This window comes from Engystomops pustulosus, chromosome 6 (genome assembly GCF_040894005.1).
Source record: "Engystomops pustulosus chromosome 6, aEngPut4.maternal, whole genome shotgun sequence".
NCBI classification, from domain to species: Eukaryota; Metazoa; Chordata; class Amphibia; order Anura; family Leptodactylidae; genus Engystomops; species Engystomops pustulosus.
Window position 1 is genome coordinate 85602693 of NC_092416.1, and position 24233 is coordinate 85626925.

Consider the following 24233-nt stretch of genomic DNA (forward strand, 5'->3'; position numbering starts at 1 on the left):
TGTGTATGAGTGTAGAACTTTAACTGTGTGTATAAGTATATAAATGTGCGTATTTTTTGTGTGATATATAAATCATTTTACAAATATGTATATATATTTTTTAAGGGGAAGGGGGGCCCCATGCAGAAATCTGCTATTGGGGCCCAGCCTCTCCTAGTTACGCCACTGGCTAACTGTGCTGTGCGTAGCGATGCAATTGGAGTGTATAGCACTGCATAGCACTGTTTGCTTGGATTAAATTGTCCTGCCTACATCAGGGGCGGCACAGGCCTCGGCGCTTACATGTGACATCATCGGGTAACGGAGTACAGGTGTACCCGTGAGTAGCGCGGGTGCCGCACGTGTCAGGACTCAGGAGCCACCAACTATGTCCCTCTGTGTGAACTGCAGTGCAGCAAGGTGTGTAGAGCTGCAGCTCCAGAGGTAATGCCACCCCAGCCCAGTCCCAGCAGAGCCACAGCCAGTGGTTATCCACATCTGTCAGCAGGAGGACTGCTGCAACATCTGCCCCTGTTACATCTCTCCCCCTCTGGTCTGCCAAATGCAGGGGGACAGATGTGTGGCAGGTTGAGGTGGAGACATGTAGCAGAGCTGAGGTGGACACTTCAGCTCTGCTACATGTCTCCACTCAGCACAATGTATTTATTTTATACTATATGGCAGCACACTGTATATACTTTTTGTTGAAGGTGGTACGCTGTACGTATTTTATATTACATTGCAGCACACTTTGTATTATATGGTATATGACGGTACGCTGTATATATTATATGGTATATGGCGGCAAGGTGTATGTATTATATACTATATGGCGGCACTATGTAAGTATTATATGGTATATGGCAGCACACTGTATGTACTATATGGTATATGGCGGCATGCTGTATGTATTATATGGTATATGTAGGCACGCTGTATGTATTATATATAACATGGAGGACGCCAGAAGTATTTTAATATATATGGCGGCACGATGTATTGATTTTATATTATATGGCGGATTGTTGCATGTATTTTGCTCTTTGTGGTAGATCACTTAGTTTATTATATAGTATATGGAGGGATGCTCTATGTATTTTATATTGCTTTATTTTCAAATCAAACCAATATGATTGCGTCTGGTCCTGACACTTCTTGATATATTACATATATGGAGTGGAGGGGGGGGCGCCTTTCTATAGCTCGCCTCAGGCAGCAGAAAGGCTAGGTGCAACCCTGGTCCCTGCACACAGCTAATTACCTCATGGCTCAGTGCATGTGTCACTACTCCAGCACTGTCATGTGCAGGGAGAAGCCCCCACTTTCCCTACACTTATAAACACATAATCCACACAGACAGAAACTGCAGCCCCCCCTCCCCCATCACCTCACACAAGGAAGTGGCAGGAGACAATCTCCAAGTCTTCATGCTGTGTCCTCGTGTGCTGTGCCCTCATGTACTGTGCTGGAGTGTTACATAGACAGATAGATAGATAGATAGATAGATAGATAGATAGATAGATAGATAGATAGATAGATAGATAGATAGATAGATAGATAGATATGGGATAGATAGATGTAAGATATCTCTGGTGTGATTGGTCAGCAGCAGGCGCTTGTGATGAGGTGACAGGAGGAAGTCCCGCCCTCCGTCTTGCTGATTGTAGTTTTTTGAGAGCAGGAAACCCTGGTTGCTATGGGCCAAAAGAGGTACTTAATGAGGCAAAATATTTTGAATGATTTCCAGGGACACCTGGAGCAGAATTATGTTTTTTAGGTTTTTTTGTTTAGAATGGCGGTTTCACTTTAAAACGCTGAGGCATTAATAGTCATATTGCTTATAATGAATTAAGGTTCAATATGTTTACATAATGATGACTGAAGCTGATATTACCTCCTAGATTTCCTCCAAGATTAAATATACCTGCTTTAAATTTATAGATCAGACAATTTGTTTTTAAAGCAGATCCATGAAAGGGGTATTCCGGGAATATAAAATTCTGATACAAAAACCCATAATGCTATAAGTAAACAAATTTAACAAAACTCAATGTCATTAGTCACAAAATGGAGCTTAAATAGTTTGATTTTATGATTCACAAAAAATTATGGGCTCTCTAAAGTTATCACCAAGATGGCCACCACTGGAAACTACAAGTCCCAGAATCCTTTAGTTCTTAGTAACTCCTCCTACCTCTTATACTCTGCTACCAGTGATGATCTAACAGGTTTTCTTGCGCTGTTACCATAGTAATGATGTGTAACTGCCATCACCACAACACTGGCCATACTGGATGCACTGCAACCAACCCACTACAACCAAACATAGTGGTGATCACAAGACCTGCCCAGTCAGGTGCAGGACATATGATGTGGACACATGACCAGCGGCCATCTTCTTTCCTGTGTATGCTCTGCAACGGACGGCGTGGGGGAAATTAACGGACTGATTAAAGGGCCAGTAGCTTTTTAATTCTTCATTACAGTCTATGTCAGCAGCATTTTTGTACCCATTTGTATATGAATTATGCTTATTCCTGGAACACCCCTTTAAGTTTTTTATTAATTAATTGTTTATATATAATAAATAAATGTATTACAATGAAGCCCATATTTTTTTGGGCATGAAAGTCCTGGGGAATTTTTGCTAAACATGATTAAGACTTGTTTAACAAAAATAAAGAGTTAAAGGTAAGACAGGCAATGGTTATATATATCTTGTATTTGAAAGGACCTAAATACTACAAAACTAGAATGAAATAGCATAAAATGCACCGTCAGTGCAATAAATAATAACATTGAGAAATTTTATTATGCAATGCACAAATATTTCATTAGTCCTAGATTGACTTAAATTATTTCAAAATACATATAAATGCACAGTATATGTCAATTGTAATACCTTTTCCAATATATTGTATGAGCAAATTCTGCTTAATAACCTGTTGGAATGATATCCAAATAAAAATACTCAACTTTAACTTTATTAACTGTCTTTTTTTATAAGGTAGACGATCTTTGGGCACTCTTGAATTCTATAGACCTTCAGCAGCTATTATAATTTTGCAATTGTTGGAGAGCTACAGGTTGAAGATGACGATTCTAACATGAAGGTACTACCTACCTTTACCTTCTTTGGAGTTATCTTCTTCAGATGAGTCTTTTCTTCCACCATTAAGATTGATATTGACATGATCTTTCTCAATGTTTCCAATTCGAGTTTCATGATTCATGCTAATTTTTCCACCTAAATTACCAACAAGATTAATTTTACCTATTTGAATTAACAGAACCATATTCCAGCCTGTAGAGTATGTGTCTATGGAGCTGACTATGACTTATGTCTAATTTCCCTGTGTGTGTGTTTACACAGCTATGGCCTGTGAAGATTAACCCCTTCATTTTCAGCATGATGTTTAAAAATAATGCTGATAACTTACTATAGCCAGGGAGGGAGCAGAAAGGGTTAACACTTAACACAGCTCAGAGCTGTGTACACAAATAGGAGAGGAGAGATAGTCCCTTGAATGGTTGACAGACAGCCTTTGACAATGGAGAAGTAAAGATTTTACTACTAGGCACTTAAAAGCATTTTTTATTACAGACTAAACAGAAATTCTTGATGAAGCATCCCCTTACACAATATTAAAAATTATCTGAAACTACAGTTTATCTTGAAGCAACTTCAAAAGTAATCTACCAAAATGCGGAGGATTACTATGCTTGGGAAGAAAAATAATAAATAGTTTAAAAAGTTAAGGACCTCTATTTTGCCTGTTTAAAAAAAAAAACAAACAACTGAGGCCGGTTTAAGTCAGGAAACATTGATTTAAACTGTGGTATAAAGCAGCGACAATGAATGATTTAAAATTAAAAATGCCTCAAAAGTAAATAGAGGTATACTGTAGATATAGTTAAAACAATAAAGTTTTGAAAGGATATTTTTATATTTCATTCATTCGTTATCTTCCTTGGATTATATCAACAAACAAAATATGAATTAATGTTTTCCATTAATTTCAAAGTTCTGTGTATCCCAAAAATTACCAATCTCTATTTTTTCATTTTGGTGACCAAATATGTCTCCAACATTTACTTGGGGCAGATCAATTTTGCGTCCATGTATGCCAATAAGATCTGTTTAAATAGAGAGGTTGAAAATCTACCTCCAAAAAAAAAACAAAAACTAAATGATGATTTTAAAATCTAAAATATTCTACCATTTGCCAGGTTATAATGAAAGGTCTACATTTGCTTTAGGAATGTATATCAAATAAATACCTACCACCAATTGGCAATCTAGAAATGTCTAGGCTTTACACAGTATTAGCCTACGTTTTTGATTAAAATCACTAGTTATTTCATATTCATGTTTTCCATTCATTTCAAAAGTTGTTATCATGCAAACTTTCACAAACCCAATTTTTCCAAATCTTACTGATTAAGCCCTACAATTTAGGCTGGGCAGTTCTATTTTGCCCCCTTTCAAAACAATGAGATATGCTTAACCCCTTATCACCGACACTAGTTTTCAGCTCAATGACCAGATTCGATTTTTCAAATCTGACATGTCTCATGATAATTGGTTATAACTTCGGAACGCTTTAACATATCCAGGTGATTTTGATATTGTTTTCTCGTGACACATTGTACTTCATGTTAGTTGTAAAATTTAAAGGGGTATTCTCGTCTGGGCATTCACATTCAGTTTCACTAATCTTCCATATATAAACATTTCTTCAATTGGATGTTATTAAAAAAAAATGTTCCTGTGTGAAGATAATTTCCTATAAACATAGTCATGTTGTCCCTTAGAAATGAGAAAGCTTCCTCGGTTACGACCACCTCACACTCTATAGAGTCCTGCGCTATAGAGTCCTGCCGGACCCCCTGGATTCAATTCAGCGATCATTACCACAGGATGGCTGTGGGACCTGCAGTAACTCTTGGACACTTATTTGTGCAATCTCTCAGGCAGAGGTGGCCGTATCCGAGGAAGCTATCTCGTTTCTAAGGGCCAAAATGACTACATTTATGAGAAATTATCTTCACACAGGGACATTTTTTTTAATAACATCTAATTGAAGAAATGTTTACATATGGCAGATTTATCAAACTGAATGTGAATGCCTAGACGAGAATACCCCTTTAAGTGAAAAAAAGTGAAAATTTGGCAAAGGTTTGTAAAAATTCTTCATTTTCCAAGTTTGAAATGTTCTGCTTTCCAGACAGGAAGTAAAACTACCCAAAAAGCTTGATAATTAACATTTACAGAATATCTTCTTTATGTTGGGATGATATTTTATGCGTCCTGTCATTTTTCTAGGATGTTATGAGGCGCAGAACTTTAGGTGCGATTTTTCTCATTTTCATGAAAATCCCCAAAACTCATATTTTGAGGGACAACTCGTCTTCCAAGTGACTTTGAATGGCCTAAATAATAGTAAAAACCCATAAATTAACCCACTATAAAAAGTTCACCCCTCAATGTCTGTAAAACAACTTCTATTGAGTCTATTAACCCTTTAAGTGTTTCACATGGGTTAAAACAATATGGACCTGCAATTTAGAAACTTTTGAATTTTTTTTGAAAATAGATTAATTTAGGCCAAAACGAACAGTTTCATAATAAATTAAATGATGAAACACTCTGCAACGTTTGATGCCCAATTTCTCCCGAGTGTAATGATACCCCATATGTGGTGGTAAACTGCTGGCTGTATTGGTGCACTGCCGGGCATAGAATGAAAGCAGCGCCATTCACAGCAGAATTTGTATTGTCACATTGTACAAGCTATAAATTTTAATTTTTTTTGTTAATGCAAACATATGAGGCTTATTATGTACAGGATGAGATACAAAGTATAGATAATTCATTTTGGGGGTCTATAGCTTATTCATGAGATTTTATTAACTATTTCAAGGGGGACATAAACAAAATCATTAATTTTTATTTTGGACTTTTAGAACTTCTTTTTTATTCCCGCTCACCGTAACATAAAAATAATATTTTATCTTTATTCTCTGGTTCACTACGATTGCGGTGATACCTCATTTATATAGTATATATTTTTCTTATCTTTGCTCAATTTTACTGAGCAAAACCAATATTGGTGGAAATCACATTATTTTTACTATCGACAACTTATTTATCTTTCTGTTATGGGGTTATTTTTTGCAAAAAAGAGTTGTTCTATCCAGTTGTATCATAGTAGGAAACTTAATTTATTTTTAATCACTTTTTAGAACATTTTTTGTGATGGTGTTTGATGAAAAATTGTATATTACGGGATGTTTTTCGTATTTTTTTTTTACGTCGTTCACTGATCGGGTCCAATATTGATTTAGATTTATTGTACAGATTAATACGGATGTGGTGATATCAAATATGTAATTTTTTTGTGTTTTATATACTTTATTTGCATTATATGTGTAACTGGGGAGATTATGGGACTTTTAGTGTATTTATTTTTTTAATTATTATTATAAAATGATTTAATCTTTTTTTTTTTACATTTTTTACATTTTCCATTCTTTGGCTTGAACAAGCGATCATCTGATACTATATCTGGCACTATACTGACCCGATGTCCCAAAATCTTCTTCTGACGTGCCGCTGTAGAAAGGCGTCGCGTCAGAAGAAGTACCCTTAATGACCGCCGTAGAACCCTGATACCTCAGTCATTAAGGGGTTAAATCAGGAAAAGTATAAAACACCCATCACCTCAATAGACTATCAATCAATAAAAATATTTAACAATGATGTATTTAAAGGGGATTTTTACATTTCCCTAGAACTTTATCTTCCTCCGAATATTTCCCAAATCCAACTTTTAATTCTTATTTTCCAATATTTTTAAAGGTTTGTGACTTCCTATTGCCAAACTGTATGGTGACCAAAAATGCCCCCTACATTTACTTGGTGTGAAGGAATCCGCAATGTTTTGCACCCCTAAAGGGTATGAAAGGTCACTTAGTTATCCTTTTATAGACACTTCCAGAACGCATGGGTTCTGAGAGGCGCAGGAAGTGATTTAAAGTTGTCCCCACAGCTTCTGGATATGGCACAACAATAAATCACAGCCCTGTACTGTAGGAGCCCAGCCCGGTTCGTAACGGGATTATATAGGGTGAGGAACCATGCTAGCACCCTTCCCTGCTAGCATGTATATAAGCAAGACTTGGGGATTAGTGGATTGAGATAAAAGAGCAACACAGGATATATTTTATATTTAATTACCTTAAGGGCACACTAGACAAAACAATATATAGAGTAGAGATATATACAGTTACGCAGAGTACAAAATACAAGGCAGCACTATAAGTAACAACAGTTCAGTAAGTTAGTTACCTTGTGTGTGGCTAATGAAACCTGATAGTCCGGACCTTAAGATCATTCTCTACTCTTGGTAAAATAGTTCCCAGAAAAAGACAAGGCACATTCAGAGGTGCCTGAATATATCAGATGGAGTCACACCTTTACCCACCCAACAGGAGGGGTCATGGGTCCCTCCTTCCTGGTACTACAACCAGAGCCCTGGATAAGCCATAACTTGGCTCTGGTATCAGAACCATAACATTGTTCTGGTATCATTGGATCTGAGTAAATCCGTGGATTGCATTGATATCAAACCTGACCCATTTGCTAATGTCCTATCTAGAGATATTGATAACTCTGGAACTGAATATTCTAGAAACCGGAAATTGGATTATTATGATCTCTTGAAAATAGCCAATTCAAAAATGTATTTGTTCTTCTGTTTAGATGGACCATAACCTCATAACTGTCCCTATTTAACTTAGTGGGTTTTGAGTTTTTATGGCTCTTTGTTTGAGACTTGGGGGGAAGGGGGAGCCTGGAGTTGACTGCAGAGGCCTTTAAAGCAAGGACACATGCTGGGTGAACGTAACCAGCCTAGCTCAATTAGGCCAATTAAGCTGAGGATGGGGGAAAAATGGAGGACTTGAGTACTAGAAGGCCTCCCCTCCCCCTGGTCACATTTATCACATCTCCCTCCTATAAAGGGCGCTAGTGGGCAACACCCTTCGGTCACATTTATCACACTTGGGATGAATCTATATTACCTTCATGTATATTAATAAGATCTTTTTAATGGATAAGAAGGAAATTTACCTCCACAAAAATGTATACCAAAGCTCAATGTCAACTTTACATTTAAAAATAAAACATTTTATAGGCTATAAAAAAGGGTCTATATTAGAGATGAGCGAGCACTAAAATGCTCGGGTACTCGTTATTCGAGACAAACTTTTCCCGATGCTCGAGTGCTCGTCTCGAATAACGAGCCCCATTGAAGTCAATGGGAGACTCGAGCATTTTTCAAGGGGACCAAGGATCTGCACAGGGAAGCTTGGCCAAGCACCTGGGAACCTCAGAAAAGGATGGAAACACCACGGAAATGGACAGGAAACAGCAGGGGCAGCATGCATCGATGCCTCTGAGGCTGCTTAATCGCACCATTATGCCAAAAGTATGGGCAACAGCATGGCAATGACAGAGTGACCGAATGAGGCTAGATAGCATCTAAAACATCCAATAATTGACCCTGACACTATAGGGGACTATGCAGAGGCAGCGACAGCAGCGGCAGGCTAGAGAGTGTCTTGGCAACATACCCCAAATGGACTCAGGCTTAAAACCAATGGGTGGCAGAGAGGAACCAAAGGAGGTGAGCAAGAAGCGCTCAAATAATATCGGTAAATGATAAAAGTTTGCCAGTATATTTTGTGGATTACACAGCAGGGTGGCGACAAAGTTAACAAGTTTGATGAGGAAGCCATGAAAACAACCCAAAATTCTGCCTGACACAGCTCGTTTGATAAGGGGACCATGTATGGAGGCAGTGAACTAGTAGTAGATTAAAGGTGCTGCAGTTAAAACTATGTTAGTTGGATCTTGGGATGGAGCTGGCGCTCCGCTGCCAGGCGAGCTTTCGCCAATCCAAGCCCCTGTCTCTAGGCTACTCACCAAACAGCACTTCTAAGAACCTTTTGTATAAGATCAAGTGTAGTAGCGTTCTTATAAGTTTGGGTTCTGGCGGGTGAGGGGAATGTAAACAGATGCGCAAGAAGCGCTGAAATAATATTGGTAAATGATAAAAGTTTGCCAGTATATTTTGTGGATTACACAGCAGGGTGGCGACAAAGTTAACATGGAAGCCATGAAAACAACCCAAAATTCTGCCTGACGCAGCTCGTTTGATAAGGGGACCATGTATGGAGGTAGCTATATGGACTACTTTTGGAGGCAGCTATGGCGATGACGTGTGGAGGTAGCAATGGAGACAACGTGTGAAGGCAGCTAAAAAGACGACGTGAGGAGGCTGCTATGGAGACAATTTAATTTGGATAGTGCCTGTATGTGGCAGTCCAAAAAAGTTTTCAAACCAGAGGAGCAGGTAGCTGGTCCTCCAGAAAAATTACATAGATTGAGTGCCTGTATGTGGCACTCCCAAAAATTGTTTAAAACAGAGGACAGGGTAGTTGGCCCTCCAGAAAAATTAAATACATAGAGTACTATAGCCAGAGCCAGTTGGCCCTGGCAAAAAAATAGCCAGTTTCCTCTGCTTTAGTGTACAAAGAGGAGGAGAAGGAGGACAATGAGGAGGAGGAGTGCATACATTATTCAGGTTCAGCTTCTTTCACCTGGTGGAGAATGGAAATGCGGAGAAATCCAGGCTTTATTCATCTTGATAAGCGTCAGCCTGTCAGCGCTGTCAGTCGACAGGCGTGTAAGCTTATCGGTGATGATGCCACCAGCTGCACTGAAAACCCGCTCGGACAACACGCTAGCGGCAGGGCGGGAAAAAACCTCCAAGGCGTACAGCGCCAGTTCGTGCCACATGTCCAGCTTTGAAACCCAGTAGTTGTAGGGAGCTGTGTGATCATTTAGGACAATGGTATGGCCAGCTACATACTCCCTCACCATCTTTCTGTAAAGATCAGCCCTACTCTGCCGAGACTGGGGACAGGTGACAGTGTCTTGCTGGGGTGACATAAAACTGGCAAAGGCCTTGTAAAGCGTACCCCTGCCAGTGCTGGACAAGCTGCCTGGTCGCCTACTCTCCCTCGCTACTTGTCCCGCAGAAGTACGCCCTCTGCCGCTAGCGCTGTCAGAAGGGAAATACTGTTTCAGCTTGTGCACCAGGGCCTGCTGGTATTCATGCATTCTCACACTCCTTTCCTCTCCAGGGATGAGAGTGGAAAGATTTTGCTTGTACCGTGGGTCCAGGAGAGTGAATACCCAGTAATCGGTGCTGGAATAATTTCTTTGAACGCGAGGGTCACGGGATAGGCAGCTTAGCATGAAATCTGCCATATGCGCCAGAGTCCCAACGCGCAAGAATTCACTCCCCTCACTGGCCTGACTGTCCATTTCCTCCTTCTCCAACTCCTCTTCTTCTGCCCATACACGCTGAACAGTGAAGGACTGAACAATGGTCCCCTCTTCTGTCTCGCCACCATTCTCCTCCTCTTCCTCCTCATCCTCCTCCACCTCCTCCGATATGCGCTGAGAAACAGACCTAAGGGTGCTTTGGCTATCAACAAGGGAATCTTCTTCCCCCGTCTCTTGTGACGAGCGCAAAGCTTCCGACTTCATGCTGACCAGAGAGTTTTTCAACAGGCCAAGCAGCGGGATGGTGAGGCTAATGATGGCGGCATCACCACTGACCATCTGTGTTGACTCCTCAAAGTTAATCAGCACCTGACAGATATCAGACATCCACGTCCACTCCTCATTGTAGACTTGAGGAAGCTGACTGACCTGACTACCAGTTCTGGTGGAAGTTGACATCTGGCAGTCTACAATCGCTCTGCGCTGCTGGTAAACTCTGGATAACATGGTTAGTGTTGAATTCCACCTCGTGGGCACGTCGCACAACAGTCGGTGAGCGGGCAGTTGGAGGCGGCGCTGCGCTGCCCTGAGAGTGGCAGCATCTGTGCTGGACTTCCTGAAATGCGCACAGATGCGGCGCACCTTTGTGAGCAAATCAGACAGATTGGGGTATGTCTTGAGGAAACGCTGCACTATCAGATTTAACACATGGGCCAGGCATGGCACATGTGTCAGTCTGCCGAGTTGCAGAGCTGCCACCAGGTTACGGCCGTTGTCACACACAACCATGCCTGGCTTCAGGTTCAGCGGTGCCAGCCACAGATCAGTCTGCACCGTGATGCCCTGTAATAACTCTTGGGCACTGTGCCTTTTATCGCCTAGGCTCAGCAGTTTGAGCACCGCCTGCTGTCGCTTAGCGATGGCACTGCTGCTGTGCCTAGAGCTACCGACTGATGGCGCCATGCCCACGGATGGTAATTCAGAGGAGGAGGTGGAGGAGGGGTGGGAGGAGGAGGAGGCATAGTAGGCCTTTGAGACCTGGACCGAGGTAGGCCCCGCAATCCTCGGCGTCGGCAGTATATGACCAGCCCCAGGGTCAGACTCGGTCCCAGCCTCCACCAAGTTAACCCAATGTGCCGTCAGCGATACATAGTGGCCCTGCCCGGCAGCACTCGTCCACGTGTCCGTGGTCAGGTGGACCTTGTCAGAAACGGCGTTGGTCAGGGCACGGAGGATGTTTTCTGACACGTGCTTGTGCAGGGCTGAGACGGCACATCGGGAAAAGTAGTGGCGGCTGGGGACCGAATACCGAGGGGCGGCCGCCGCCATGAGGTTTCGAAAGGCCTCGGTCTCTGCCAGCCTATAGGGCAGCATCTCCAGGCTAAGCAACTTGGAGATGTGGACGTTGAGGGCTTGGGCGTGTGGGTGGGTTGCTTTATACCTCCTTTTGCGCTCCAGCGTCTGGGGTATGGAGAGCTGAACGCTGGTGGATGCTGTGGAGGATCGTGGAGGCGAAAATGGGGTTTTCGCACGGGAGGTGTTTGGGCCGGGGTCCTGGGCAGGGGGCTGACTAGCAGATGACACAGGGGAAGGAGCAGTGGTGTGCCCGGCCGGAGGTGAACGGGCTTGGTGCCATTGAGTGGGGTGTTTAGCATTCAGATGCCTGCGCATACTGGTGGTAGTTAAGCTAGTAGTGGTGGAACCCCTGCTGATCCTGGTTTGGCAAAGGTTGCACACCACAGTCCGTCGGTCATCCGGTGTTTCTTTAAAGAACCTCCAGACTTCTGAAAATCTAGCCCTCGCCACGGGAGCTTGACTACGGGCAACATTTGGCGCTGATGCACCAGCTCTGGCCCTGCCTCTCCATCTGGCCCCACCACTGCCTCTTCCAACCTGTTCTGCTATAGGACTCGCCTCCGTCTCAGAAGCACTGTGTTCACCCGGCCTATCAACCCAGCTTGGGTCTGTCACCTCATCATCCTCCGATCCCTCAGTCTGCTCCCCCCTCGGACTTCCTGCCCTGACAACAACTTCACCACTGTCTGACAACCGTGTCTCCTCATCGTCCGACACCTCTTTACACACTTCTTCCACTACGTGAATAATGTCATCATCACCCACAGACTGCGACTGATGGAAAACCTGGGCATCGGAAAATAGCTCAGCAGCAGCAGGACAAGTGGTTTGTGACTGTGGGAAGGGTCCAGAAAACAGTTCCTCAGAGTATGCCGGTTCAAATGCCAAATTTTGGTGGGAGGCGGCAGACTGAGGGGAAGGAGGCTGAGGTGGAGGAGCTGGAGGAGTGCCGATTTCGGTGACATGGGTGGACTGCGTGGAAGACTGACTGGTGGACAAATGGCTAGAAGCATTGTCCGCAATCCACGACATCACCTCTTCGCACTGTTCTGGCCTCAACAGTGCTCTACCACGAGTCCCAGTAACTTGAGACATGATGAACCTAGGGAGTGTACCTCTACGGCGTTCCCCTGCTCCCCCATCAGCAGGTGGTGTCTCACCCCGCCCAGGACCACGGCCTCTGACCCCTGCAGTAGTTGGACGCCCACGCCCTCGTCCTCTACCCCTAGCCCTCGGGTTAAACATTTTCCAAATTAAAGTGTAAACTTGAAAAAAAAAAATTGGTGTTTATTTTTTTTTAGTTTTTTATTTTTTTTAACAAAACGATGCTATCCTATTGCTATGGCTAGTTTCTAACCTACACTGACAGCACACAACTGGATTTTGTGCTTTGCAAGATGAGTTTGAGCTATAAAATGAAATAAAGGTAAAAAAAATAAATAAATCAGCAGACTCTGCCTAATTCTACTCAAACCCCTAATAAATTGTCCCACTTCGGTGTTTGAGGTGGATATGCGTGTCACTAAGAGCTAAACACAACGTTCGCAGGTCTCCCAGCAAATTCCTCACAGTATGGTACTAGCTGCACTACTAGTGCCAGCAAGCCCAGCCACAAGCAAACAAAAAAAAGGAAAATATAACGCTATTGTAGGCCTAAGTAAACCGTTGGGGTTCTCCTATGGCTATTTTGTAGCCTACAATGAGAGCACACTGCTTTGCAAGATGAGTTTGAGCTATAAAATGAAATACAGCTAAAAAAAAAAAAAATCAGCAGACTCTGCCTAATTCTACTCAAACCCCTAATAAATTGTCCCACTTCGGTGTTTGAGGTGGATATGTGTGTCACTAAGAGCTAAACACAACAGTAGCAAGTCCCCCTGCAAATTCCTCACAATATGGTACTAGCTGCACTACTAGTGCCAGCAAGCCCAGCCAAAAGCAAATAAAAAAAAAAAAAGTATAACGTTATTGTAGCCCTAAGAAGGGCTGTTGGGTTCTTGTAGAATCACTCCTGCCTAACACTATTCTAATAGAACACCCTAACGCTTTCCCTGACCAGCAGCAGCTCTCTCCCTAGCGGCATCCAGACACAGAATGATCCGAGCAGCGCAGGCAGGGGCTAGTCTATTCCAGGGTCACCTGATCTGGCCAGCCAACCACTGCTATCGACGTGTAGGGGTACCACGTCATGCTGGGTGGAGTGCAGAGTCTCTTGGCTTGTGATTGGCTCTGTTTCTGGCCGCCAAAAAGCAAAACGGCGGGAGATGCCATTTTCTCGAGCGGGCGAAGTATTCGTCCGAGCAACGAGCAGTTTCGAGTACGCTAATGCTCGAACGAGCATCAAGCTTGGACAAGTATGTTCGCTCATCTCTAGTCTATATTTCTTTTTAAGTCTGCATATAAAAAAACATTGTTCACCAGTTTGCCGATCTAGTATTGTCTAGGCTTTACAGAGTATTAACTTACATTTTCCACCTTCTTTATTAAAATCACTGGTTATTTCAAATCCACCAATAATTTCATGTTTTCCATTCATTTCAAAAGTCTTTGTCATCCCAGCTTTCCCAAACCCAATTATTCCAGATTTTACCTTAATATTATAACAATCAATAAAAATATTTAACAATAAAGTATTTGATTCTTATGTTTCCCTTCATCTTTATCTTCCTCTGATGATTTCCTAAATCCACCTTTCAATTCATGTGTTCCATTAATTTCAATGGTCCGTGTTTCTCCACCATTACCAAACTCTATTTTTCCATTTTGGTGACCAAATATGCCCCTTAAATATTCTTGGGATGAATCTATTTTGCCTCCATGTCTATCAATAATATCTGTTTCAATGGAGAAGATGGAAATTTACCTCCAGTAAAATGTAAACCAAAGCTCAATGTCAGCTTTACAATTAAAATAACCCAACCGTTTTACAGGCTATGAAAAAGGGTCTTTATTTCTTTTTAGGTCCATTAAAATAAAAAAAACACCATTCACCACTTTGGAGATCTAGTACTATCTACGCTTTATACAGTGTTAACTCATGTTTTCCTACTGCTTTATTAAAATCACTGGTTATTTCAAATCCACCATTAATTTCATAAGTCTTTGTCATCCCAGCTTTGCCAAACCCAATTTTTCCAGATTGTTTACCAACTAAGCCCTCTACATTAAGGTTGGGCAGTTCTATTTTGCCTCCTTTTAAATGAATGAGTTCTATAAAAATTAAGTAGAATATGAAACACCCATCACCTCAATAGTATACCAATCAATAAAAATATTTAACAATAAAGTATTCGAAGGGGATTCTTACGTTTCCCTTCATCTTTATCTTCCTCTGATGATTTCCCAAATCCACCTTTCAATTCATGTTTTCCATTAATTTCAATTGTCCGTGTTTCTCCACCATTATTAAATTCTATTTTTCCATTTTGTTGACCAAATATGCCCCCTACATTTACTTGGGGTAAATCTATTTTGCCTCCATGTATATCAATAATATCTGTTTCAATGGAGAAGATGGAAATTTACCTCCAGAAAAATGTATACCAAAGCTCAATATCAACTTTACAATTAAAAATACCCAACTATTTGCCAGGCTATGAGGAAGGGTCTGTTTTTTTTAAGTCTGTATATAAAAATTACAATGTTCACCAGTTTGGCGATCTAGTAATGTCTACGCTTTATACACTATTAACTTACGTTTTCCTCCTTCTTTATTTAAATCACTGGTTATTTTAAGTCCACCATTAATTTCATGTTTTCCATTAATTTCAAAAGTCTTTGTCATCCCAGCTTTCCCAAACCCAATTTTTCCAGATTGTTTACCGACAAAACCCTCTACATTAAGGTCGGGCAGTTCTATTTTTCCTCCTTTTAAACCAATGAGTTCTGTTAAAATAAAGCAGAATATGAAACACCCATCACCTCAATAGTATACCAATCAATAAAAATATTTAGCAATAAAGTATTCGAAGGGGATTCTTACGTTTCCCTTCATCTTTATCTTCCTCTGATGATTTCCCAAATCCATCTTTCAATTTATGTTTTCCATTAATTTCAATGGTCCGTGTCTCTCCACCATTACCAAACTCTATTTTTCCATTTTGGTGACCAAATATGCCCCCTACATTTACTTGGGGTAAATCTATTTTGCCTCCATGTATATCAATAATATCTGTTTCAATGGAGAAGATGGAAATTTACCTCCAGAAAAATGTATACCAAAGCTCAATATCAACTTTACAATTAAAAGTACCCAACCATTTGCCAGGCTATGAAGAAGGGTCTGTTTTTTTTAAGTCTGTATATAAAAAATACAATGTTCACCAGTTTGGCGAACTAGTAATGTCTACGCTTTATACACTATTAACTTACGTTTTCCTCCTTCTTTATTTAAATCACTGGTTATTTCAAGTCCACCATTAATTTCATGTTTTCCATTAATTTCAAAAGTCTTTGTCATCCCAGCTTTCCCAAACCCAATTTTTCCAGATTGTTTACCGACAAAACCCTCTACATTAAGGTCGGGCAGTTCTATTTTGCCTCCTTTTAAACCAATGAGTTCTGCTAAAATAAAGAAGAATAAAAAACACCCATCACCTCAATAGTATACCACTCAATAAAAATATTTAACAATAAAGTATTTGAAGGGGATTCTTACGTTTCCCTTCATCTTTATCTTCCTCTGATGATTTCCCAAATCCACCTTTCAATTCATGTTTTCCATTAATTTCAATGGTCCGTGTCTCTCCACCATTACCAAACTCTATTTTTCCATTTTGGTGACCAAATATGCCCCCTACATTTACTTGGGGTAAATCTATTTTGCCTCCATGTATATCAATAATATCTGTTTCAATGGAGAAGATGGAAATTTACCTCCAGAAAAATGTATACCAAAGCTCAATATCAACTTTACAATTAAAAGTACCCAACGATTTGCCAGGCTATGAAGAAGGGTCTGTTTTTTTTAAGTCTGTATATAAATATTACAATGTTCACCAGTTTGGCGATCTAGTAATGTCTACGCTTTATACACTATTAACTTACGTTTTCCTCCTTCTTTATTTAAATCACTGGTTATTTCAAGTCCACCATTAATTTCATGTATTCCACTAATCTCAAAAGTCTTTGTCATCCCAGCTTTCCCGAACCCAATTTTTCCAGATTGTTTACCGACAAAACCCTCTACATTAAGGTCGGGCAGTTCTATTTTGCCTCCTTTTAAACCAATGAGTTCTGTTAAAATAAAATAGAATATGAAACACCCATCACCTCAATAGTATACCAATCAATAAAAACATTTAACAATAAAGTATTCGAAGGGGATTCTTACGTTTCCCTTCATCTTTATCTTCCTCTGATGATTTCCCAAATCCACCTTTCAATTCATGTTTTCCATTAATTTCAATGGTCCGTGTCTCTCCACCATTACCAAACTCTATTTTTCCATTTTGGTGACCAAATATGCCCCCTACATTTACTTGGGGTAAATCTATTTTGCCTCCATGTATATCAATAATATCTGTTTCAATGGAGAAGATGGAAATTTACCTCCAGAAAAAATGTATACCAAAGCTCAATATCAACTTTACAATTAAAAGTACCCAACCATTTGCCAGGCTATGAAGAAGGGTCTGTTTTTTTAAGTCTGTATATAAAAATTACAATGTTCACCAGTTTGGCGATCTAGTAATGTCTACGCTTTATACACTATTAACTTACGTTTTCCTCCTTCTTTATTTAAATCACTGGTTATTTCAAGTCCACCATTAATTTCATGTTTTCCATTAATTTCAAAAGTCTTTGTCATCCCAGCTTTCCCAAACCCAATTTTTCCAGATTGTTTACCGACAAAACCCTCAACATTAAGGTCGGGCAGTTCTATTTTGCCTCCTTTTAAACCAATGAGTTCTGCTAAAATAAAGAAGAATATAAAACACCCATCACCTCAATAGTATACCAATCAATAAAAATATTTAACAATAAAGTATTTGAAGGGGATTCTTACGTTTCCCTTCATCTTTATCTTCCTCTGATGATTTCCCAATTCCACCTTTCAATTCATGTTTTCCATTAATTTCAATGGTCCGTGTCTCTCCACCATTACCAAACTCTATTTTTCCATTTTGGTGACCAAATATGCCCCCTACATTTACTTGGGGTAAATCTATTTTGCCTCCATGTATATCAATAATATCTGTTTCAATGGAGAAGATGGAAATTTACCTCCAGAAAAATGTATACCAAAGCTCAATCTCAGCTTTACAATTAAAAATACCCAACTATTTGCCAGGCTATGAAGAAGGGCCTGTACTTTTTTTTAAGTCTATATATAAAAAATACAATGTTCACCAGTTTGGTGATCTAGTAATGTCTACGCTTTATACAGTATTAACTTACGTTTTCCTCCTTCTTTATTTAAATCACTGGTTATTTCAAGTCCACCATTAATTTCATGTTTTCCATTAATCTCAAAAGTCTTTGTCATCCCAGCTTTCCCAAACCCAATTTTTCCAGATTGTTTACCGACAAAACCCTCTACATTAAGGTCGGGCAGTTCTATTTTGCCTCCTTTTAAACCAATGATTTCTGTTAAAATAAAATAGAATATGAAACACCCATCACCTCAATAGTATACCAATCAATAAAAATATTTAGCAATAAAGTATTCGAAGGGGATTCTTACGTTTCCCTTCATCTTTATCTTCCTCTGATGATTTCCCAAATCCACCTTTCAATTCATGTTTTCCATTAATTTCAATGGTCCGTGTCTCTCCACCATTACCAAACTCTATTTTTCCATTTTGGTGACCAAATATGCCCCCTACATTTACTTGGGGTAAATCTATTTTGCCTCCATGTATATCAATAATATCTGTTTCAATGGAGAAGATGGAAATTTACCTCCAGAAAAATGTATACCAAAGCTCAATATCAACTTTACAATTAAAAGTACCCAACCATTTGCCAGGCTTTGAAGAAGGGTCTGTTTTTTTTTAAGTCTGTATATAAAAAATACAATGTTCACCAGTTTGGCGATCTAGTAATGTCTACGCTTTATACACTATTAACTTACGTTTTCCTCCTTCTTTATTTAAATCACTGGTTATTTCAAGTCCACCATGAATTTCATGTTTTCCATTAATTTCAAAAGTCTTTGTCATCCCAGCTTTCCCAAACCCAATTTTTCCAGATTGTTTACCGACAAAACCCTCTACATTAAGGTCGGGCAGTTCTATTTTGCCTCCTTTTAAACCAATGAGTTCTGCTAAAATAAAGAAGAATATAAACCACCCATCACCTCAATAGTATACCAATCAATAAAAATATTTAACAATAAAGTATTTGAAGCGGATTCTTACGTTTCCCTTCATCTTTATCTTCCTCTGATGATTTCCCAAATCCACCTTTCAATTCATGTTTTCCATTAATTTCAATGGTCCGTGTCTCTCCACCATTACCAAACTCTATTTTTCCATTTTGGTGACCAAATATGCCCCCTACATTTACTTGGGGTAAATCTATTTTGCCTCCATGTATATCAATAATATCTGTTTCAATGGAGAAGATGGAAATTTACCTCCAGAAAAATGTCTACCAAAGCTCAATATCAACTTTACAATTAAAAGTACCCAACGATTTGCCAGGCTATGAAGAAGGGTCTGTTTTTTTTAAGTCTGTATATAAATATTACAATGTTCACCAGTTTGGTGATCTAGTAATGTCTACGCTTTATACACTATTAACTTACGTTTTCCTCCTTCTTTATTTAAATCACTGGTTATTTCAAGTCCACCATTAATTTCATGTTTTCCACTAATCTCAAAAGTCTTTGTCATCCCAGCTTTCCCGAACCCAATTTTTCCAGATTGTTTACCGACAAAACCCTCTACATTAAGGTCAGGCAGTTCTATTTTGCCTCCTTTTAAACCAATGATTTCTGTTAAAATAAAATAGAATATGAAACACCCATCACCTCAATAGTATACCAATCAATAAAACATTTAACAATAAAGTATTCGAAGGGGATTCTTACGTTTCCCTTCATCTTTATCTTCCTCTGATGATTTCCCAAATCCACCTTTCAATTCATGTTTTCCATTAATTTCAATGGTCCGTGTCTCTCCACCATTACCAAACTCTATTTTTCCATTTTGGTGACCAAATATGCCCCCTACATTTACTTGGGGTAAATCTATTTTGCCTCCATGTATATCAATAATATCTGTTTCAATGGAGAAGATGGAAATTTACCTCCAGAAAAATTTATACCAAAGCTCAATATCAACTTTACAATTAAAAGTACCCAACGATTTGCCAGGCTATGAAGAAGGGTCTGTTTTTTTTAAGTCTGTATATAAATATTACAATGTTCATCAGTTTGGCGAACTAGTAATGTCTACGCTTTATACACTATTAACTTACGTTTTCCTCCTTCTTTATTTAAATCACTGGTTATTTCAAGTCCACCATTAATTTCATGTTTTCCACTAATCTCAAAAGTCTTTGTCATCCCAGCTTTCCCGAACCCAATTTTTCCAGATTGTTTACCGACAAAACTTTCTACATTAAGGTCAGGCAGTTCTATTTTGCCTCCTTTTAAACCAATGAGTTCTGTTAAAATAAAATAGAATATGAAACACCCATCACCTCAATAGTATACCAATCAATAAAAACATTTAACAATAAAGTATTCGAAGGGGATTCTTACGTTTCCCTTCATGTTTATCTTCCTCTGATGATTTCCCAAATCCACCTTTCAATTCATGTTTTCCATTAATTTCAATGGTCCGTGTCTCTCCACCATTACCAAACTCTATTTTTCCATTTTGGTGACCAAATATGCCCCCTACATTTACTTGGGGTAAATCTATTTTGCCTCCATGTATATCAATAATATCTGTTTCAATGGAGAAGATGGAAATTTACCTCCAGAAAAAATGTATACCAAAGCTCAATATCAACTTTACAATTAAAAGTACCCAACCATTTGCCAGGCTATGAAGAAGGGTCTGTTTTTTTAAGTCTGTATATAAAAATTACAATGTTCACCAGTTTGGCGATCTAGTAATGTCTACGCTTTATACACTATTAACTTACGTTTTCCTCCTTCTTTATTTGGATCACTGGTTATTTCAAGTCCACCATTAATTTCATGTTTTCCATTAATCTCAAAAGTCTTTGTCATCCCAGCTTTCCCAAACCCAATTTTTCCAGATTGTTTACCGACAAAACCCTCTACATTAAGGTCAGGCAGTTCTATTTTGCCTCCTTTTAAACCAATGATTTCTGTTAAAATAAAATAGAATATGAAACACCCATCACCTCAATAGTATACCAATCAATAAAAATATTTAGCAATAAAGTATTCGAAGGGGATTCTTACGTTTCCCTTCATCTTTATCTTCCTCTGATGATTTCCCAAATCCACCTTTCAATTCATGTTTTCCATTAATTTCAATGGTCTGTGTCTCTCCATCATTACCAAACTCTATTTTTCCATTTTGGTGACCAAATATGCTTCCTACATTTACTTGGGGTAAATCTATTTTGCCTCCATGTATATCAATAATATCTGTTTCAATGGAGAAGATGGAAATTTACCTCCAGAAAAAAATGTATACCAAAGCTCAATCTCAGCTTTACAATTAAAAATACCCAACTATTTGCCAGGCTATGAAGAAGGGCCTGTACTTTTTTTTAAGTCTATATATAAAAAATACAATGTTCACCAGTTTGGTGATCTAGTAATGTCTACGCTTTATACAGTATTAACTTACGTTTTCCTCCTTCTTTATTTAAATCACTGGTTATTTCAAGTCCACCATTAATTTCATGTTTTCCATTAATCTCAAAAGTCTTTGTCATCCCAGCTTTCCCAAACCCAATTTTTCCAGATTGTTTACCGACAAAACCCTCTACATTAAGGTCGGGCAGTTCTATTTTGCCTCCTTTTAAACCAATGATTTCTGTTAAAATAAAATAGAATATGAAACACCCATCACCTCAATAGTATACCAATCAATAAAAATATTTAGCAATAAAGTATTCGAAGGGGATTCTTACGTTTCCCTTCATCTTTATCTTCCTCTGATGATTTCCCAAATCCACCTTTCAATTCATGTTTTCCATTAATTTCAATGGTCCGTGTCTCTCCACCATTACCAAACTCTATTTTTCCATTTTGGTGACCAAATATGCCCCCTACATTTACTTGGGGTAAATCTATTTTGCCTCCATGTATATCAATAATATCTGTTTCAATGGAGAAGATGGAAATTTACCTCCAGAAAAATGTATACCAAAGCTCAATCTCAGCTTTACAATTAAAAATACCCAACTATTTGCCAGGCTATGAAGAAGGGCCTGTACTTTTTTTTAAGTCTATATATAAAAAATACAATGTTCACAAGTTTGGTGATCTAGTAATGTCTACGCTTTATACAGTATTAACTTACGTTTTCCTCCTTCTTTATTTAAATCACTGGTTATTTCAAGTCCACCATTAATTTCATGTTTTCCATTAATCTCAAAAGTCTTTGTCATCCCAACTTTCCCAAACCCAATTTTTCCAGATTGTTTACCGACAAAACCCTCTACATTAAGGTCGGGCAGTTCTATATTGCCTCCTTTTAAACCAATGATTTCTGTTGAAATAAAGTGGAATATGAAACACCCATCACCTCAATAGTATACCAATCAATAAAAATATTTAACAATAAAGTATTTGAAGGGGTTTCTTATGTTTCCCTTCATCTTTATCTTCCTCTGATGATTTCCCAAATCCACCTTTCAATTCATGTTTTCCATTAATTTCAATGGTCCGTGTCTCTCCACCATTACCAAACTCTATTTTTCTATTTTGGTGACCAAATATGCCCACTACATTTACTTTGGGTAAATCTATTTTGCCTCCATGTATATCAATAAGATCTGTTTCAATAGAGAAGGAGAAAATTTACCTCCAGAAAAATGTATAAGAAAACTCAATGTCAACTTTTCAATTAAAAATTCCCTACCATTTGCCAGGCTATGCAGCAGGGTTTGTATTTCTTTGTAAGTCTGTATACATTAAATACAGCATCCACTAGTTTGGCAATTTAGTAATGTCTAGGCTTTACACAGTGTCAACTTATGTTCTCCTTCTTCTTTATCAAAATCACTGGTTATTTCAAGTCCACGATTAATTTCATGTTATCCATTAATTTCAAAAGTCTTTGTCATCCCAGCTTTTCCAAACCCATTTTTCCAGATTGTATACAAACTAAGCCCTCCATATTTTGATTGTGCTGTTCTATTTTGCCTCTGTTCTGTTAAACTCAGGAAAAATATAAAACACCCATCACCATAATAGTATACCAATCAATAAAAATATTTAACAATAAAGTAGTTGAAGTTATTAAAATCCCTGGTCCATTATCATTTTTTTATGTTTTACTAAACAATATTAAAAGTCTTTTTCTCCCCACCATTCCCATGCTCAATCTTTCCAGTCTGATGGATGCATAATCCCTTGACATTTAGGTTGGGCAGTGCTATTTTGTATACGTTTAGACCAATGAATTCACTCTAAATTAGGAATCATAGAATTTTACTCTTAATTAAGAAAATATTAATAAAACCTACCCCCATACAAAAAATGTACTGTACTTGAAGAAATATCATTTATTCTATAAAATAGAAATTGTCGTGTAAAATGAATAAAAATTCAATAAAAATGGGCTAGGAAGGAGAAAGCAAGCGCTTTCATATGTAGACCAACTTTGAAAGAAGAGTTTATAAGACTAAAAAGGTGTCTGCTCACCTGTTGGGCTATCGGCACAACCTATAGACTGTGTATTATTAAGAAAGGGATGCCGGCTCCTGTTAGGAAGTGGTGACCAGGCTTCCAAACCTGCAAGCTGGTCAGTGTGCATAACCGAAAGTCAGGAACTGAGGGAGAGTCCACTATGGACTCAAAACGTATTTTGCCTATTGGTTTATTTCCATACATGTATAATTCTTTTTAAAAAATAAGAAAGGATTTTAACCATATCTTTGGAGCCCTTTGCTGATAATCGTTAACCTACATTTTGCCTGGAATTGGAGGAAGTTGAGCTGAGACTCCATAGTTTTTTGTTTAGCCTCCTCTCCATATATTTTCACTGAGTACAAACTTTCAAAAACCCAAGACTTTTAGAGACATTGCTCGTTACAGGAAGAAGAAGCAGAAAAATGCACCCAAGAAGCGACCTACACTAAAATGAGTGTTAGATGCTTTTTTTAAATTTATTTTTAAAGATTCTTCATAAGTCAATCATAGGGTATACTATTACCTACATTAAATACCACCATCTGAAAAACAAACCTTTACACAGTCCCCTTCAATTTAAATTTAATCTTACTTGTCTTCTCTTGTTTTTCTTCTGATATTTTTCTAAGCTCTTCCTGAATCCTCTTCTCTTCACCTCCATTTGCAGAGATGCCAGCTTGAATGCCTACACCAGCTATGCCACCTAGTAGTAATCAAAATTATAATAATTTCCTGTATGCTGTTTGTAGA

General features: G+C 38.8%; 1 protein-coding gene across 1 annotated transcript in view; it reads right to left on the reverse strand.

Annotated features, from left to right (window-relative positions):
• Positions 1–24233, reverse strand: part of LOC140065945 (uncharacterized) — a 104946-nt gene that overhangs the window by 69911 nt on the left and 10802 nt on the right. The window contains exons 7-30 of the mRNA XM_072113505.1: positions 24076–24186; positions 22150–22338; positions 21758–21946; positions 21472–21660; positions 21078–21266; positions 20792–20980; positions 20403–20591; positions 20117–20305; positions 19728–19916; positions 19443–19631; positions 19054–19242; positions 18768–18959; positions 18378–18566; positions 18092–18280; positions 17700–17888; positions 17414–17605; positions 17025–17213; positions 16739–16927; positions 16350–16538; positions 16064–16255; positions 15675–15863; positions 15389–15577; positions 15000–15188; positions 3104–3226 (exon numbers count right to left, since the gene is read on the reverse strand). Coding sequence (XP_071969606.1) covers positions 3104–3226; positions 15000–15188; positions 15389–15577; positions 15675–15863; positions 16064–16255; positions 16350–16538; positions 16739–16927; positions 17025–17213; positions 17414–17605; positions 17700–17888; positions 18092–18280; positions 18378–18566; positions 18768–18959; positions 19054–19242; positions 19443–19631; positions 19728–19916; positions 20117–20305; positions 20403–20591; positions 20792–20980; positions 21078–21266; positions 21472–21660; positions 21758–21946; positions 22150–22338; positions 24076–24186 — 4401 coding nt within the window. The remainder of the gene's footprint in view (positions 1–3103; positions 3227–14999; positions 15189–15388; positions 15578–15674; positions 15864–16063; positions 16256–16349; positions 16539–16738; positions 16928–17024; positions 17214–17413; positions 17606–17699; positions 17889–18091; positions 18281–18377; positions 18567–18767; positions 18960–19053; positions 19243–19442; positions 19632–19727; positions 19917–20116; positions 20306–20402; positions 20592–20791; positions 20981–21077; positions 21267–21471; positions 21661–21757; positions 21947–22149; positions 22339–24075; positions 24187–24233) is intronic.